The sequence below is a fragment of the Antechinus flavipes genome, chromosome 1 (genome assembly GCF_016432865.1).
Source record: "Antechinus flavipes isolate AdamAnt ecotype Samford, QLD, Australia chromosome 1, AdamAnt_v2, whole genome shotgun sequence".
Lineage (NCBI taxonomy): Eukaryota > Metazoa > Chordata > Mammalia > Dasyuromorphia > Dasyuridae > Antechinus > Antechinus flavipes.
Window position 1 is genome coordinate 512140967 of NC_067398.1, and position 20180 is coordinate 512161146.

Sequence of the window (20180 nt, forward strand, 5' to 3'; positions counted from 1 at the left end):
TATCTGGTTCTTATAACTGCCAAGTGAACTGAACCAGATGGTGTACTAAGCCTGCCTAACTCTGGTTCTGTACCCTACTGAATGATCACAAGGCTCAATAACTCATAAGACTTAGACAATCAGTTTGGGGACTGTTCCTACAGGTCTGCCCTGAGAATTGGTGACTCTAGACCTAAGAATGATTGTATTGGGGTGCAGCCCCTTTGTAGTTTTCATACATATAAGCTCCACCTCTGTCCCAGCACATTAAGCCCTCCTACTCAGGAGTACTTCTACTTGAAAGTATTTTTCTCAATTCTGAAATCAAACCACTATTTGATTCCTGACTTTTTCCTGTCTCTGGCCTTGATTTCTATTTCCATGTTTCTAAGACATTAAAACTATAAGGAATCTTAGAGAGCATTGAATCTAGACATATCATTTCACAGATAAGAAAACTGTTGATCATCAGATTTTAATCAATCAGTCAGTCAACAAGAATTGGTTAAGTACTTGCTATGTGTCAGCCCTGTGGCAAGTACTGGTGAGAGAATTACAAAAATGAAACAATCTCTGCCTGTCCTCAAGAAACTTCTATCAGGAGAGAGATACCATGTTCATAAATAAATATATACAAATATATACCTAATAAGTTTGGTCTCTCCTCTCCCCTACCCCCAGAAAGGGGAGGGTATAAGGAACTGATATCCTAGTATCATTAATGAGAAAGATCATGGATATCTTGTTGTTTTTAGAATCAGAAAACAATTTTTCAGCTTTACCTGAGCTGTGATTTCCATGCTCATTTATTGCTCTGATTTCTTTTAAATACCGTACCTGGCTTACCTATCATGTACATATTCTTTATAAATACACATGTAATTAAAAATAACAAAATGAGAGAACTGGCAAACTGGAGGGTCAGTAAGTCTGCCCTTATGAGACCAATAGCATTACACTCAAGAATGTAGCTAGGTAACACAAACCATATTCCTTGTTTTCTTCACAGTAGAAATAACGGATCCACAATGGGTAGAATTTTGCCTTTCTGTAATCTAACACTGGTTGTTTCACCAGCTGGGTGTGGACTCCAGTTTGATCTGTGACTTCACAAACAGTTCTGTCTCCAGTGTTGTATTACCAAATTAATGGAATCTTTGAGTGAAGTCTCTTGCACAATAAAGAAAAAAGACAAATCAGAGGAAGAACACACAATTGATGTGTGATTAACCAAGATATGTGGCAATGGGGGCTGGAGGAGGGGAAAATATGAAGAAATGACCACAGTGTTGACAGTTCTGAGACAAAAGTGCCTGAGTCAATAATCTGTTTTTCACTTCCTGAAGGTTTTCATTGGTTCTGCATTTATTTAAAGGCCCATTCCTATTACAGCAATGTCAGTATATGGTATAAGGCCATTTCTATAAATGTCTCAGGAAAAGGAGGGACGGTTTTGTTTTACAATGCTCGCTGTTGGCTTCCCCTTTCACCATGACTTAAGATGAATTGTCATCTGTTTGAATGTCATCCAAACTTCTCTGACTTAAAAATGTCTCTAAAGGGGAAATGTTGAATTTGAAGTTACAGGAGGGATAAAGAAAATGAAATTTATCCTGGGCTTCAACTTTACTTTTGTCCCTATTCTGGATCACACATTTTCCTTCAGTGAGTAGAAGCTGTGCTCTTTCTTTATGTCCCTGTTTACTTTAGGTTCATTTAAAACTACCTCCTGCCCATTGTTTCACAGCTGAATTTTCTCTAAGAGAGTTCAAAGAAGGTATCAGCACTCATTTTAGTAAATTTGCAGTGCCTGGGAGCATTCTCCCTTCTTCAAATTCCTCATCCCAACTTTGTCCTGGCTACCTACTTTTCTAGTTTACATGGGAGTAGAGATTGTTTTATTCTTTATCTGGGTATCATCCCTAGCACCCAGCACAGTGCCTGACACATAGTAAGTGCTTAATAAATGTTTTTTGATTGAGTTATTCACAGTAGAAATAACAGATCCACAATGGGTAGAATTTTGCCTTTCTGTAATCTAACACTGGTTGTTTTACCAGCTGGGTGTGGGCTCCTTTGTAATAAAGGAAAATATTTAAGCAAAGTAAACCACATTGGGTCAATATCTGATGTGGTATCATGTTCCACCTATATAGTCCCTACCATATGTTTAGGAAGAAGGTGAGTGTGTCCTGATCAAATCTCTTATTAAGATAGTTTACTATTGTTCATTAGTGTTTAATAGCTTTTTAGTGCAAATATTAAATACATTATTATAGTTATTGTAAATATTCTCTTGATTCTGTCTTCTTTAAAGTTTATCACTCCATACAAAAATTCTGTTTCTCTGAATTGTTCACATTCATATTTTTTGTTAGCATAATTAATATTCCATTATATTTACATACTCATCTCCTCAATCAATGGGAATCAATTTTATTTTGACTGTTTTTGCTACAGGAAGATGGCTAGACCACCTTTTTTGCATTTTTTTCAATTCATCAAAATAAACTAAAACCAAGTGGATGTTGTTTCTTTCCCTATGCGTTTGATTATTTTAATTGAATGCAGAGTGACAAGGGAGATTCATAATAAAGAAAAACAAACAAACAGTAGCTTGTTGAAGAACTTGATCAGTTACAAATATAGACTATTTTATATTGGAGCCGAGCATCTTTCCCTCCCTTAGACTTCCATGGGGAGAGGGAATACCAAGCCATTGCCCCTATGGAGGACTCTCCTAGGGATCTGTCCATCTTCTTATTCTATGGAGTCTGAGTATTTCTTCTATTGAATAAATTTAGAATTTCTTTGCTGTATCAAGTGTTATTAATGAAAAAATGCCAAGGAAGGTGGTTTAGTCATACCAGATGTAAAACTGTATTATAAAGTGGCAGTCATCAAAAACATTTGGTACTAAGAAACAGAGTGGTGAATCAGTGCAATAGGTTAGGTACCCAAGACACAGTTAGTCAATGACTCTAAGTGATCTACTGTTTGATAAACCCAAAGACTCCAGATTTTGGATAAGAACTCCTTATTTGACAAAAACTGTTGGGAAAACTGGATAACAGTCTGGCAAAAACTAGTTATAGACCAACATCTCACATCCTATACCAAGATAAGGTCAAAATAGGTTCGTAATATAGACATAAAGAGTGATATTATAAGAAAATTAGGAGAGTGAGGGATAATTTGCCTGTCAGATCTTTAGAGAAGGGAGGAATTTATGACCAAACAATAAACAGAGAACATTATGCAATGCAAAATGGATAATTTTGATAACATTAAGTTTGCACAAACAAAGCCAATGCAGGCAAGATTAGATGGGAATTAGAAAGCTGGGAAACAATTTTTACAGTCAATGTTTCTGATAAAGGCCTTATTTCTAAAATACATAGAGATATGAGTCAAATTTATAAGAATATAAGTCATTCCCCAATTTACAAATAGTCAATAAAACAGGCAATTTTCAGATGAAGAAATTAAAGCCATTTCTAGTCATATGAAAATAAAGCTCTAGCTCACTATTGATCAGAGAAATGCAAATTAAAACAACTCTGAGAGACTATCTCACACCTATCAGATTGGCTAAGATAAAAGAAACATAAAATAATAGATGTTGGAGGGAATGTGGGAAAACTTGGACACTAATGCACTTGATGGTGGAGTTGTGAACTGATCCAGCCGTTCTAGAGAGCAATTTGATCTAGCAGTATCATTACTGAATGTATTCTAAAGAGATCATAAAAAAGTGAAAAGAACCCACATGTGCAAAAATGTTTGTGGCAACCCTTTTTATGGTGGCAAAGAACTGGAAATGAATGGGTGCCCATCAGTGGAATGGCTGAATAAGTTAGGGTATATGAATGTAATGGAATGTATTGTTCTTTTTTTTTTTTTTTTTTTTTAATTTTTATTGACAGAACTCATGCCAGGGTTATTTTTTACAGCATTATCCCTTGCACTCACTTCTGTTCCGATTTTTCCTCTCTCTCCCTCCACCCCCTCCCCCAGATGGCAAGCAGTCCTTTACATGTTAAATAGGTTACAGTATATTCTAGAAACAATATATGTGTGCAGAACCGAACAGTTCTCTTGTTGCACAGAGAGAATTGGATTCAGAAGGTATAAATAACCCAGGAAGAAAAACAAAAATGCAAGCAGTTTATATTCATTTCCCTGTGTTCTTTCTTGGGGTGTAGCTGCTTCTGTCCATCATTGATCAATTGAAACTGAATTAACTCTCTTTATCGAAGAGATCTACTTCCATCAGAATACATCCTCAAACAGTATCGTTGTTGAGGTATATAATGATCTCCTGGTTCTGCTCATTTCACTTAGCATCAGTTCATGTAAGTCTCGCCAGTCCTTTCTGTATTCATCCTGCTGGTCATTTCTTACAGAACAATAATATTCCAAAATGTATTGTTCTTTAAGAAATGATGAACAAGCTGATTATAGAAAGGTCTGGAAAAATTTACATGAACTGATTCTGAGTGAAACAAGCAGAACCAGGAATACATTGTACATAATAACAGCAAGAATGTGTGATGATCAAATATAATAGGCTTGATTTTTCTCAGCAGTTCAGTGATCTGAAGCAATCCCAATAGACTTTGGACAGAAAATTCAATTGGCATCCAGAAAAAAATCTAAGGAGACTGAATGTAAATCAACATATGCTACGATCACTTTTTTTTTTTTTTTCTGTTTTTTATCTCTCCCATGGCTTTTCCTTTTTACTCTGATTTTTCTCTCCCAACATGATTCATAAAGCAATGTGTATTAAAAATAAATAAATTTGAGGCAGCTAGGTGGTGCAGTGGAAAGAGCACCAATCCTGAAGTCAGGAAGACCTGAGTTCCAATGTAATCTCAGACACTTAACACTTCCTAGTTGTGTGACCCTAGGCAAGTTACTTAACCCCAATTGTCTCAACAAAAAGCAATAAATAAATAAATTTATTGCAATTAAAAAAAAAAAAAGAAAAAGCAATGATGAATGAGCAGGATTTCAGCAAAACCTGGAAAGACTCACATAAACTGATGCTGAGTAAAGTGAGCAGAATCAGAAGAACATTAATAGCAAGTAATAGCAAGGTTATGAGATGATCAACCATAACAGACTTAGCTCTTCTCAGCTATGTGGTGATCCAAGACAATTCTAATACATTAGTGATGGAGAATGTCATCTACATCCAGGAAGATATATGGAGACTGAATATGGATCAAAGCACAATATTGTCATTTTTGTTTTTTTTTTCCTTTTTGTTCTGATTTTTCTTTTACAACATGACTAATATGGAAATATATTTAAAATGATTGTATATGTATAATCTATCCAGATTGCTAGCTGTCTTGGGGAGGGGAAGGGAAAGCAAGGTGGGAGGAAAAATCTGGAACTCAAAATCTTACAAAAATGAAAACTATCTTTAAATGTAATTGAAAAAATTAAAATATTAAGTGAAAAAAAAGTATCGTTCCATGATTTCTGAGGAGTCCTTCAAATTTACCATTGAGAATTTTTTATTCATTTTCCTTCATAGTATAATATTTATTCAACACTTTTAAACTTTAAAAAAAATCATTCTTCTCTATGAGATTGTGTTGATTTGTTTGTTTAGGCATTTAGACATATATACTGTCTCTGTCTTTCAGCCTTTTTCTTGTAATTACACTAAATTGTTTCTTTGGCTCTTCCCCCTTTGATGTGATCTATGCTCTCTCATCTAATGAATTTACTATACTCTCAGAAAAATGTCATTTCCTTCAGATGACAGAGAAGATACTGCCCCATGGCATACCTTTCTACCCCTTGTTATATCTCCCAATATACAGCACACCATTGACCTAAACTTGGGTCATCTTAACCTGGATGCCTCAACATATTCTCCCTGGGTCCATGCCCTCCCACTCTTAGGCTCCAGCAATGCTCAGGAGCTCATAAGTCCCCATCCCAAAAGAGGGATAAGTAATCTGTTCAGGCAGCAATCTCTGTAGACAATACCTATTTCCCTTCATAGAACATTTTTCTTCACCCAGAGGAACATTCATTACTCCTCTTCCCACTACCATAACAAGTCTCTCCCTTTTCCCATTCTTTTTTCAATCCCTTCCCCTGCCATGTCGATGAAAGAGCAATGGGGCAGAGATCCAGAGTAGACATTCTAATTGGTACTGAGGAACAATAAAGAAACATCACTACGTAAAGGAAGAAATTCATGGACTTTGTCCTTCACGGATATTCTGAGATATGGGAAATATAGGCAGCTGAATAGTGTGGGAGAGCACTATCCCTAGAGTCAGGAAGACCTACCTGCAAATATCAACTCAGACACTAATAGTTGTGTGATCCTGGGCAAAGTACTTCACTTCTTACCTCACTTTGCTCAACTGTAAATATGGGAATAAGAGTACCCAAACACCAGAGTTGTTGCAACATCTATTTTCCTCTAAAGTAAGAATAATTACAGGGCAGGAAAAAAGGAAGAGAATTTTCTTGATCCTGTATGGACTCGGGAGACAATCTTTTCTATTTATGTGTAAATAAAACTTTTTCCATGTTTAAATGTATTTATTAGCTTGACTCATTGAGGGGGTTAGGAGTTTGTACTAAAGTCTCTTTTCCTCCCACTCTATTTACCTATTTTATTTTCTATATTACCTCTTTTATTGGTACATTGTTTTGACACTCCACATTCAATTCTCAATAATCTGTTTTCTCAACCCACATCCAGTATCTCTTCCCGTATTCCCTCTTCCCCTGAAAAAAACCTAGTCCATGTTCTATATCTTTCCTGACTCACTGTATGTCAAAACTTAGTTATCCTATGTTCCAGTCTTCCCACCCTCTACCCGGTAAATATTAATCTGATTAATTCACAATACAGTTATCCTTTCTACACCATGGAAGTTAGGGGTGTTATGTGTCTTCTTCTTCCCCCTATAATCTGAAAAATCTACATAAAAGTTTTTGGCCCTCTCTTCATATCAGAAGTATGATTTTTAATTTTTTCTTTTATGGGATGTTTACAGTATTTTATTATAAAATTTAGTTTAACATTTGGTCATATTTTAACTTAAAAAAAGAAATTATATTTGTGGTATTAAGAGATAAATGTCAATATTATATACTACTACACATTTATTTTATGCAATTTTGAGCGACTAAGCAGTTTCTGTGTCATCTGTGGGCAAGAGTCAAAATTTTCCTTTAAATATTGATTAAATAAGATCTACTCTTCGATTGTTGTAGTTCACAGTTAGAGAACCCATACAGAATTTATTTCAAAGTGAAGTCTAAAACTACACTTTAAACTTTGACCCCTAAACCCCAGAGGCAAAGTACTGGATAGTCAAAACATGGAAACTGGTTTGAGAAGAAATGTCCTAGAGAATAAACTTAAGAAAAGTTATTGGTTCTATCCTGAAATATCTGTTGATGTTTAAACAAGCTATTAAGCTTTCAGCTGTGACACAGATAAAGATGTTTGAAAATCTATGGCAGAAATTAGATCTTGCTATTAGGCTCATTTTTTATTCTGCTAAATAACTATTACTTACATTTATAATATTTCAGGGTTCCAAAATGATTTCATATCAGCAAGTTGATTTCAGAAAGGCCTAGAGAGACCCACATGAATTGATACTAAGTGAAGTGAGTAGAATCAAGAGAATATTGTATACAGCAACAGGATTATGTGATAATCAACTGTGATGGACTTGGCTCTTTTCAATAATGAGATGATTCAGGTTAGTTCCAATAGATTTGTGATGGAAAGTGCCATCTTCATGCAGAAAAGACTATGGGGACTGAATGTGGAGCACAACATAGTATTTTTTGTGTTGTTTACTTGCTTTTTCCCCCTTTTGATCTGATTTTTCTCGTGCTGCATAATTGTGGAAATACATACAGAAGAATTGCACATGTTTAACCTATATTGGATTGATTACTTGCTGTCCAGAGGGAGGGAGAAAAATTTAGAACACAAGGTTTTGCAAAGGCGAATGTTGAAAATTATCTTTACATGTGTTATGAAAAATAAAAAGCCATTATTTTTAAAAATCAGTTTTTTTCATATGCATTCACATTTGATCCATATAACAATCATTTTTATCCTTATTTTGCAGATGAAGAGAGGTTAAACATTTGCCCAAGATCTTGTAGCTTCTAACAAGCAGGTAATGCTCAAACTCAGACTTCGTGAGTTTAAGTTTATGGTTTGATCATTCCACCATGCTGCCTCTCAAGACTGATGATTTCCAAGACAAGACAGTAATAGTCCCAGCTGTTTCCAAAACATAATTTTGAAAAGGCTTAACAATATATTTAAATAGTGATGTGATTGCAGAGATGTCAAACAAGAAACCAGGAGTTGCTGAGGGAAGCACAAAATAAACATAAAACAGAACATCAATAAAGTTGATGTCATTTTGTTTCAATATAGGTCCTACAGGAATCCTTATGTATGGTTTAATGACTTCCCTTTTATTTGAGTTGGACACCACTGATGTTATGAGGTATCCTGTTACTTTGGAAACAGCAGTTGGTTAAGTGTTGATGCAAATGTGAATGAATGAGTCCTCAAAAATATAGGATATAGTTAATTTTCTTAGGATCCAAGATGAAATAAGCAAATGAATGTACACTGACTACCAGCTACTCAATCTGGAAGGTGTTTGGATCTGGATTGGATTATGAGATTGAGATGCCTTACAAATTTTAAATAAAATTTTAGCTTCAACATAGAATCAAAGAATTGCAAATCTTAAGATATCAGAAAGTTCAAAGTAGCTAAGAAACCATTTAATTCAACCTGTAACTTGAACAATAATCCTGTTATAGCTGGCAAATTCCAGAAATGACTAGACAAGAGAAGAGTACAGGAGGACCATTACTTTCCTAGAAATTGAAAAGTCATATAGTTCAACCCCTTGGATGAAGTATGAATCCCTTATGGTACCTCCTTAATTGTTTATTCAGAATATTTTTTGCTTTGCTAAAGATAATCAAATTTGGGGTTAAAACATTTAAAAATCTCTCTGAATCTCAGTTTTCTCATCTGTAAAATGAGGGGTTTATTAGACAGCTTCTAAGATCTAGTTCTACTTTCGATCTATGATCCTATAACCTCAGAGCAGAAGTTCTTAACCTGGGGACCCAGAACTTAAAAAAAAGCTATTTAAATAATTGTTTCCTTTTATAATCCTATGTCTTTTGTTCTAAACATTTACAAGCATTATTTCAAGATCGGGTTCATAGACTTTACCAATATGTCAAAAGGGCCATAAAAATGGCTAAGAACCCCTGCCTTAGGGAAACAAGTAGTCTTTGTCCATTAGCAATGTCTAATGAAGGAAAGGAAAGTATTTGAAAAGAAAAAAAGCCTTGGGAAGTCAATAGTTGATTAAGATCATATTTAAGAATAGAAATTGGATTTCTTTAATATATAGGGAACAAGAAATCAGGAATAGAATGCAACTAACAAGTGCTGATAAGAGAAGATATCTAGATTCTTGCAAATCTAATCAAGGCAGAATGGAATGGGAGGGAGAAAGAAAACTGTTTCTGTATATCAATCAATCTGGCTGCCAAAGAGAAAGGCTACAATGGATAACGATATTCAGGAATTAACAGTGGACAAATGTCAAGAAATGAAACTAGTAATAAAACTCAGTCTCAGATGTCTATACACAAATGCACAAGTATAACTTCCATCATTGAAGATCCTAACACAAGGATTCATCTCTGATATCACAGATAATACAGAGATTTGGTAGAATGAGACTTATGCTTGGAATGAATCTCTGGAAGGATATCTTATTCAAAAAAAAGATGAAAAGTAAAAAGGATAGTAAATATAATTGTATATTAAATATACCTACACATATATTTATGAGGAAATTCAAAAACCAGAGTAAGTAAGTAAGGCTTTTTCTAAGGAAAGTTAAGGATAACAAAGTTCCCTTTCCTTCTTAAAGCTGATACACTGAGGAGGAAAATAGGATTAAAGAAAGAACAGAACCTATTATTTAGTCAAATGGAACAATGATAAGAAATGGAGAAAAGACAAAACTGTTCAACTTTTGCTTTTTTTTTCCTTTTACTTCTGCTAAAGAGTGATCTTGGGACTAGAAAAGACAGAATAAAAATAAAGAACTGATAATCTACTAATTAAGAAGATTCAAAAGTTGCTACTTTGAATGAGCTTAAGTCACAAAGTCCACTTGAACTACATTCTAAGCAAAATATATTTTACAGATTTGTTAATGGAACTACTCTGTGATCCTTGAGGTGAATGAAAGAAGTGTTGGAGGATTGGGAATAATCTAATGTCTTGATCTTTTTTAAAAAAGAAGAAAAAGGAATCTGCAAACTATGGGTCAAGTGATTTCAGTTTCTGGAACATTCTAGAAAATATTACTAAGAGGGCAGCGAACAAAATACATAAAGAGTTTTTGTGAAAAATTAAAAAAGTAATCATAAAAAGCAATCATGGTTTCAGCAAGGTTATAGTAGATTAACCTCATTTCTAGTAACTAGTAGACTGGGCAATGCTAGAACTTACTTGCTAAATTTCAGCAAAGGGTTTGATAAAGAATCTCATGTTATTATTAAGAAAAAGTTGGAAAGATAGAGACTAGAAAATATGCTGATTTGGATCTAGTCAGACGGCCAAATCCAAATATTACCATTCATTAATGGCCCTATATTATCTTGAAAGGTCTCTAGTGGAGTGCCCTAAGGAGCTATACTTGCACTATTTAATATATTTTATCAGTAACTTAACAATAATACTAGCTGACATCTATATGGCACTCTGAATTTTACAAGATGAACACTTTATAATTACATATACATATATGTAAAATTTCATTTCTTCCACACAATCCTATGAAGTGTTACTATTACTCCCATTTTACAGATGAAACTGAGATTATGAAGTATTTAACTTCTTGCTGAGGGTCATATAACTAGTTTCTAGGATTTGAACTAAGGTTTTCTTACTCTAAATTAGCATAGGCTCTGTCACCTACCTGTCTCTAAAAAGCAGAGAGGGTTAGCCAATACACTACGTGACAGAATCTAAAAAGATATTGACTTGTTAGAACATTAAACTCAAGTCTAATAAGAAACTAAGTAGGATTAAATGTAAAGTCTTTTACTTAAGTTATAAAAATTACAAATTCCCAAAATCAAAAATACCTGATATGGCAAGATTGCACAGTTCATCTGGGAAAAGACCTGTAGGGTTTAGTGCACTCTGCAATTCCAACAAGTCAATTCTACAATGTCAGCAAAGCAAATTAATGTAATCTTTGTATAGAGAATCATGATTCAAGACCAAGAAATTTAGTCCTTTGTCATTCCCTAATAACACTACATCTAGAATAGTATGTTCAGTTCTGTGCACATTTTAGGAAAGACACTGATAAACTAGATGCCCAAAGGGTAAGAAATATGATTAGTCAATCATTAAGCATATATTAAGCGCTTAACAGATGAGGTACATGCTAAGTGTTGGGGATATAAGGAAATGTAAAAGACAGGTTATAGGTCTCTCTTGATTTGGGGTTATACAAGAATCAGGTGAAATGTTTAGCAGGGAGATGTAAGGGAGCAGGTAGAAAACGATCTTCACATATATAAAGGGTTATTATTTAGAAGAGAATATTTATTAAGATTTGTCCTGAATGACTAAAGAACAAGGTACAAAAATGAATTTTTAAGCTTTCATACAAAGAACAACCTTTATTTGGAACTATTTAAAAGTGATGGCCTTCTAGAGATGGATTCTTCCTTACTGGAGGTGTTCATGACTGGATATCTATCTGAGTTTATGATGTAGAGGTGATTTTTCCTTAGATGAGAGTTGAGCCAGATGGCACCTGAGGTCTGAGTTTTTGTGTAAAGGTGAAATGATGAGGAACTCATTATTTCCCGTCAGTGAATACCATTTTTAGACAGTTCTAAAGAAAAGTTTACTTTTAAATTAAGTCTAAATTTGGCTCAAAATTCTGCCATTGGGAGCCAACATTACTCTTTCACATCAAAGTTGTAAGTACTTTAAAGATCTCAATTAAAAATTTCCTTGTGCATTCCTCAAAGTTAAACATCCTTAAGTTTCTTCTCTCAGTTCCTGAATGCCAGTCTCCAGTCTTCTTACAATTCTGGTCAACCCCTAGCTTCTCCACATCTCTTATAAAATGTGGTATGCAGAATTTTACACAATGCTTGAGATTTCTTCCAATCACTGTAAATATATAAAACTTTATGTATATATATAAAACTTATAACCACAGGTTATAAGTTATAACTATCTCTCTTAATGGACTTAAGATAAATTACTTCCTTTGGTTACATTACAACGACTGACTTCCATTGAATGTATGGTCCACTAAAACCTTAGTCTTTTTCACATGAACTCTTTTGTTAGCCATGCCATATTCATCTTAGGCTTGTGTGGATGAGAATTGTACTCTAAGACATTGCATTCATTTTTACTTAGTCTACTTTATTAGCTTATTGTCCACATCTCTGTCTAGATGATAATCTCTCCCAGGTTTTGTCATCTGCTACATTTAGCATGTTTACTAAAATGTAATATGTAATAGTTTATGTCCCACTGACTTGGGAAATAGTGTCAGCACCACTGCAATCTATATGATTCATTTCTTCGCTTCACAAACAGGATTAGAACTACTGGTCCCTGACAGAGTTTTCTTTCATCAAAATGCAAACACTACATTAAGCAGACATGCTCCCAGCAGCTACTAACAGAAGCTGTCGCCATCGTTTATATTAAAATGCCATTTTAATGCCAGTCACTATTTGTAAAAGTTCAGAAGCAAAAATAAATTTTAAAAATTGAGGAGCAATTTTTTTTAAACATAATGCACAAAGAGCAACACATCAGTTTAAAAAAAATATTTAATGCTGCCCAAAACGTATAAAAATACAGTAAGAATGGCAGTACATTACAAAGTATTCTCTCCTATTTTGTTCCTTTTACATCTTTCTACAGTTCTTACAAGTATTAAAAAACACTTAATACATCAAATTTATAAGTTTTGCAAAGTCTTCTTGCTGGTGGGTGCTCTTCGTCCCCTGGATGTATAGTTTACGTTGTAAACAGATAACTGTGAGGTACTCTATAGAGATTTATCAAACCTCACTTTGATTCCCGGAGAGGGCTTCAGGTCTTGCTTTGCATGTCAATGGTTCAAAATTTATAGCTTCAGAACATTCACAGATCATGAAGATTTAGGTGTCAGTCAATCTTGGCCTACAACATATAATATAAAACAAAATCACCAATTCAGTATAAATTCAACTCCCTCCCCTCACATGGACACATACAAGCACATGAATTACAAGAACTAAAAGGAAAAAAAGCAACCAAAAAATGTTCCAACATTCTACATTCAATCATCAGACTAAATTGTTCCAGTTGTCTATGGTAAAATTCCTCATCATCTAGCTTACATCAAAACATTGTAATTTAAATTCCTCTTTGCAAATCACCAACAAAACAAAACAAAACAAAAAAAACTTAGAGAAGCCCCCTTTTTCATTTCCTCTCAAATCCCATAATAATCCTCCTCACATGACATACTGCCAGGTAGGCTTTGTAAATGTAAACTAGGTGCCTGGAGCAGTTTATCAATATTAGTGTTGTCCCAATTTTCTATTATTTTGGGATTTAATATATGTTAATCCGTGAATATGAGTTTAAGGTGCTTACACTTTTTTAAATGTGTACTTTTACTAGCTATCTTCCTTTTCCGTAGTAAATAATACTAATTTCACAACCACAGAATATGGGTTTCTAATGTCACAGATGACTCTATTTATTTTATGAATTATTAGTGTAAAAATAGACATGGACAAGTCAAGATATTTAGTATGTTTAATGTCAAATCTAAAATAAATAAGCATGAGTCCAAACTAGCATGTTATAGTATAGATAATAGATGAAATAACTTTAAAACAGGTATAAGGATTGAAGCTGTGATTTCAATGGCAAAGTTAAGTCTCATGTGAGGAATCTTCCTCTGTCATAGAGGATGCCATTTTTCTGTGCAACTTAAAGTCAATCAATCCAAATTTATTAAGTGCCTAATATGCAAGGTATTGTGCTGAGCCTTGAGAATAAAAAAAGCTGTCATGAGTATCCAATATGCTCATTTTGAGATAAATACTACTACTATGTTCTTGAAGATTTGTAAACCCCTCACTTTTATTCAGGTTAATGCTTTTCTATCCCCGCAAAAATGCAAATATTCCACTACAGCATCTCTAACTACATGAAGCACGCCACACTCACAATTGGACCAATCAAACCTCCTAAATTTTAGACCTACTTCATTCTGCAAATGCCACCACCCTTTTTCTAACTTAGGCATCACAGCTTTGTGTCATGCTTAAAAAGCTTCTTTTGCTTTGCTGTTCAAACATGACCAGAGTCAAGTATTTAATGGAAATTCTCATCTTTAAGTGGATGATTCTAAGTAATGCTTTGGAACAATAACAGATGTATCTCCCAAGAATTCTCAATATCTAAGGTGGCAGTTACAATAAGGATTAGTTGTAAAGAGTAATTTGTATTCATCTTCCATGCAGCCACTAAAAGCTCTGATAATCAAAAATAAATAAAGGATTAAATAAATAGATAAATAAAGGAATAACATTTAAACAAATTCTTTTTGATCTAGAGACTATGGTAATGGTGGCAGAGTTTTATTCTGGTAAAATTTTTTTCCCTTTTGAGTGTGTAGAACAATGGTTCTTTATAAAATAATTACTATTTGAATTTCAACATATGGTACTATTTGTTATAACCTTTGTGCTACTCTTGATCTAATTCAAATTTTCAAGTTAGGTTTTCATGACATATTTACTACACTTAACAGAGTCTGTCAGAGTCATTAAAAAAATTTAGTTCCATTTTCTCTATTGATATATTCTATCAATAAAATATCTGTTGCCTATAAGATTTGTCTGTATGATTAAGTTAAAAGTTAGGATTGTCAAGTAAAGTATATTACTAGTTAATTTAAGCTACTATTTTAATTATTTCTCCCAACAAGAGAAAATGAAATGGCTAGTTAAATTAAATCAAACTAAATTAAATGTGGTTAGTGATTCTTATATTTGGATAAAGCATTTATGCAAGATACTTATTTCATTAAACCATCCATTTTCCTTACTCTGAATTCCATAGCAAATTAATGTTAATGGAAAAATCCTGCTTTTTGATTTAAATCTGAAATAAGAAGTCAAACCTTACACAGGTGCAATTTTTTGCCCTTGGGCATTTATACAAAGCTCATACCAGAGTGATGGCAAAGTGCAAAAGTCTCTTAAAAAAACTACATTTTTTAAATGACCTTTGTCTGCCAGTCTTTTTTTGTATAGGAAAAAATTACCTGACTCTCTTTCCCGAGTCAAAGACTAAGTATCCTATTCTTTTTTAATGGTGGTGGCAAGAAATCAACACAATTATGACTATATATTTTGTATAAATATTACAAGCTAGCCATTTGAGATGCAATGAGGAAAAAATATATTCACCATTTTCTTTTTTTTTTTTTTCTTTTTTTGTTTGTTTGTTTTTGCTGCTCAGGCAATTGGGGTTAAGTAACTTGCCCAGAGTCACACAGCCAGGAGATGTTAAGTGTCTGAGGTCAGTTTTGAACTCAGGACCTCCTGACTTCAAGGCTGGCACTCTATCCACTGCACCACCTGGCTGCCCCTTCACCATTTTCTTGAAAACAGAACATGAAGTTTAAAAAAGTCAATGATGTCCTAAATTTTAAAACTTCAAATAATATACTTATTAAGTAACTAGAACCAATTAGAGGTGACTATGTAATGTAAGTAGCTTTAATAACTAAGTTCTTCAAATCTATTCTATATCAAATGTAAAACCAACTGATTTGAGATTAGGATTAGGATTGGGATTTGGGATTAGGATAACTAAATTTTAAAAATAGCATTTTCCAATTATGTATCCTTACTAGTTCTGTGTGTTTCAAGTCTGATGATGGGCAGGGACTTTTAGAGATTTTTTTCCTATTTGAGTTTGAGTTGAGTGATAATATCAAAGCCCTTTGGACAAAGTTTTTTTAGTTTAATCAGTGACTATGCTGAAAAATGCCACTGATTAGGGGAAAACAAAATACACTAGAGAAAAAGGATCAGAAATGATTATAAAAAACAGAACACTCCCCAAAGGAGAAAATCTTAAGGACCAAAGTTGCAAAGAGGACACTATGTATCTGGAAACTAGGAGAAGGAAAAATCCTGTGAAGAATTATTCTGAGTTGTCCTTAGAATATCGTAACTGCTAAAGAAAATCTTACTACCGAGGAGGAAATATCAGGGCTCAAAATACCTACAATTTTCAAGACAGTCATTCTAGGAAAGAACAATGAAAATAAAGGAACTCATATTCCCTAAATTATGCACTAATTTTCTATGCCAGGACTAAACACATAGTAAGCATTCAATAAGTAATTGATGAGTTATCCTATTAAACCAAAAGTTGATGATAGAGTACACAAATTAAACTATTTCTTACATTTGAATGAGATAGCCCTGCTGATTTTGTACTTTGTCTTTAACAAGGGAACAACTTTTGAAGTCATCCTAAATATTATTTCCTAAGAAAAATACACATAACAAATAGCAAACTCAAACAACAAAACTGTAGAAAAACACGAATGAAAGTTTTCTTTAGCCCCACAATAACAGATGATCCAATAAATAACCAGATATTTAAAATCATAAAACTTGGTTTTCTATTGTCTAATTTGACAGGCTAGAAATTAAAAAAAAAAAATCCTATTGCATGCATGTAATCTAAAATTTTGTCTAATGGTAAAATAGGTATTTTAATTTGGTTAGCATTTAAATAACAAAACAACCCAAAACAAAAAACAAATTCACCCTAAAATACAGGCTACTAAAAGCATGAAATACTACTATGATTGATGTTTAATAATATAGATCTGTTTTTTTGTGAATACACACCTCTGTTAAGTCCAAACTGGCAGTACTTGCAACACCTGAGGTCAGGAACAAAAAGCAGAATCCACCAACCAGTTAGATACAATCTATGAGATTATTTTGACTGCTCATTCTGCCTTAGATCGAAGGATGTGGCTAATTCTTTATGGCCCTGAATGGACAAACCAATAACTATTATTTTCCACTTAACTACTTCTATCTTATTCTTCTTTCAACTGTCTCTCTCTAGTCTTGGACTGGGCAGAATGTAGAAGATGTGAACTTGAGTCTATAGAATTCCAATTTCTGCTAGAAGTACATAATAGAAGATATTAGTCTTAAAATATGATGATACTTGGCTTATATTGCTGTATTTTTAAAAACTTGTTCATAGATCTCTCTGAAGGTCAAAAATAAAGTTTAAGGGAAAATATCAATTTCTACTGTTTAGTGTACAATAATATAACATAGTAGTTCATGTTTCCTTTATAGACGCCTATAAAGTGATGATCACATAGGAAGTGCATTCACCAATGTGAATTTAATACGTATAATGGACAGTAAATAAGATAACTGAATCCCATCAAAACTTCACACTTGAATCTGATTATTATAAAGCATACATTTAACAAAGATGAAAATGTTTCTTTCAGTTTTCTAAGAATAGTTTGACTCTAATCCTTGAATATCATTTTAGGAATTAACAGCAGGAACATTTCTATCTGCAGAAGAATCAGGATATTTCTCTCTAAATGCTAGGCCTCACTCAAGCTGGTCGATTGATGCTGAAAGCAAACAAGAAATTATTGCAAAAAAAAAAAAATGTAGTATCCTATTAATACAAACTAACTACTTTCATAACCTATTTAAAAAAAATCAGTACAGATTTATACAAATGTTATTTAGGACAACAGAGGATAAGAAGAGCACAGATAAATAAGAGAAATGGATAAATAGATCCCAGATATATAAAGCAAGTTTTATAACCTCTGTGTGAGAGATCAAAGCTATTATTAAATGGATAACTTGACTAACATAGGACTGGCATAAAATAAGTAATCACTTAATAAAAACTTGTTGACTGAATGTCACTAATATTGTCATTTCCCTTCCTTTTTCCTGGCCATCCTGTGATAAAAATGCTAAAAGACCAATGGGATGAACTAGGGCACACATAAAGAAAAGCAAGAGACAAAACATTTGGACTATTCTCCAAACCTTCTGAACATGAAATGAACGTAAACTGTGTTATTAGAATACTTTGACATATTTTCTTTACCCTCATAATAAATCACCAGAATTGGAAAGTGGCTTTTAACCCAAATAAATTGGGCAATCCAAAACAGAAAGGAGAACATTTTATACCAGTTGCAAACTCCACAAAAAAAAAAAAATAGAAAGAATTAACAGTCATTTGATATAAAGTGGCCTTTGATAAAATTTATTATCACTTAATTTGTTTTCTTAGCCAAAAGAAATCAACATTGATTTGCATTAGAGATGTGATGTTGAAAGGACCAGAAAAGAAGGTGGAATGATTATACAGAAAGAACACAAGATAACATGACTGAGCAGGTAAACACATGGTCTGAGCACTGTACTGGGATTCATAAAAACATTAAAAGAGTAAGAGGAAAGGTTCCATTATACTGGATTGATCCTTTGTGGCAGATTTGTGCATTGATAATATACTGTCCAAGAGAAGGTATGACTGGGGAGAAATCTACACCAAAGCAGGAAGTAGCCATACTGATGAGATCATGTATCCATTTGACCACAGTGCATTAGGCCAAACACTATGACCAAGGGTTGATAGGAAAGCACCCAGATGTTAACTGAAAAACAGAGTAAATAGCCATTCTAAAAAACAAACAGAATAAACTATTGTTTATTCTCCTTATTTCTTCTTTAACAGAAGGAATCAAATTCTAGTTAAATAAAATATAATTATACAATTAACTTTCTTAGACCTCTGTGTAATGAATGTCTAATGAAATTAATAAGTCTTAAGTATGTTAATTCTAAAAAATGAAATGTCCATCTTAAATTGTAAACTCCTAACTTAAAATGTAAACTTGTAGATGATAATGGTTCATAGATTTAGAGCTATAAGGAATTTTGAATCTCAAGAAATCCAACACCCTCATTTTTCCAGTGAGGAAAACTAAGTCTTAGAAAGGTATGAAGATTACAGAGGTAGAGTATCTGAGTAGGATTCAAAACGAGGTCTAAATCTAATATTCTTTCTGCTATAATATGCTGGTTGTATCTATGCATTTCTTAATTTAATAAATAATTCTGTACGATTATGGCCAAATTTCCAAGGATATCAAAACATTACCACAAATTTTTATGAATTTGTATTTTGTTAAGATGTTTTCAGTCATGTCTGACTCTGTTAGCCCATTTGGAGTTTTCTTGGCAAAGATACTGGAGTGGTTTTCCACTTCCTTTTCCTGTTCATTTTAGTCTAAGAGTAAGATAGGACAAACAGGGTTAAGTGACTTGTCCAGTGTCACAGAACTAGTAAATATATGAGTCCAGATTTGAACTCAATAGAGGAGTCTTCCTGATTTGGGGCCCAGCACTCTATTGCACCACCTACTTGCCCTAGGACAAAATTGTAATTGTTGTCCATATAAAATTTACCATTAATTTTTCAAATTTGGGGACATGACTAACTCAATATATTTTCCAGCATTTCCGCAAGAAAAAAGTAAATTTCCTCTAGGATCACTTCACTCTTTGTAAGGACCCACTGGTGGGCCCAGTGAGTTTTGACTACACTAGTTTTCACAAAGGACATATTAAACAAAGTAAGTACAAAGAATGAGGAGGAAAGTTGAAACAAAAATATCTTAGAACTATGAATTACTCCAAAATGGGAAGTAATGTAAATAATGAAGACATGAATGGATTATGAACCACTCCAAATACATCAAAAGATACTGTCTTTTTAGCACTAACTACATATACACAAGCTCATACAGGTTGAGTTGGAAGAGAGCTTTGAAACCTCTAAACGCTCCATTTTAGAGGAAAATGAGGAAACTGAGGGAGGGATATGACTTGCCCAAGATTCAAGGTTTTGACTCTAAATGCAGTGCTTTTTCCACTACACCAATGTAAACATTATAAAAAATTTTCATCAACAAATCCAACTCCAGCTGGTTAACTAAATCTAATGT

The 20180-nt window shown here is 33.5% G+C and overlaps 1 protein-coding gene across 2 annotated transcripts in view; it reads right to left on the reverse strand.

Moving 5' to 3' along the window:
* Window positions 1–12894: 12894 nt before the first annotated feature.
* The window catches only part of PTPN2 (protein tyrosine phosphatase non-receptor type 2), a 94965-nt gene continuing 87679 nt past the window's right edge, over window positions 12895–20180 (reverse strand). The window contains exons 10-11 of one of the 2 annotated variants that reach the window (XM_051970497.1): window positions 17017–17051; window positions 12895–13267 (exon numbers count right to left, since the gene is read on the reverse strand). In XM_051970497.1, coding sequence (XP_051826457.1) covers window positions 13257–13267; window positions 17017–17051 — 46 coding nt within the window. In that variant the 3' untranslated portion in view covers window positions 12895–13256. The remainder of the gene's footprint in view (window positions 13268–17016; window positions 17052–20180) is intronic. The other variant, XM_051970498.1, reaches the window with a different exon arrangement.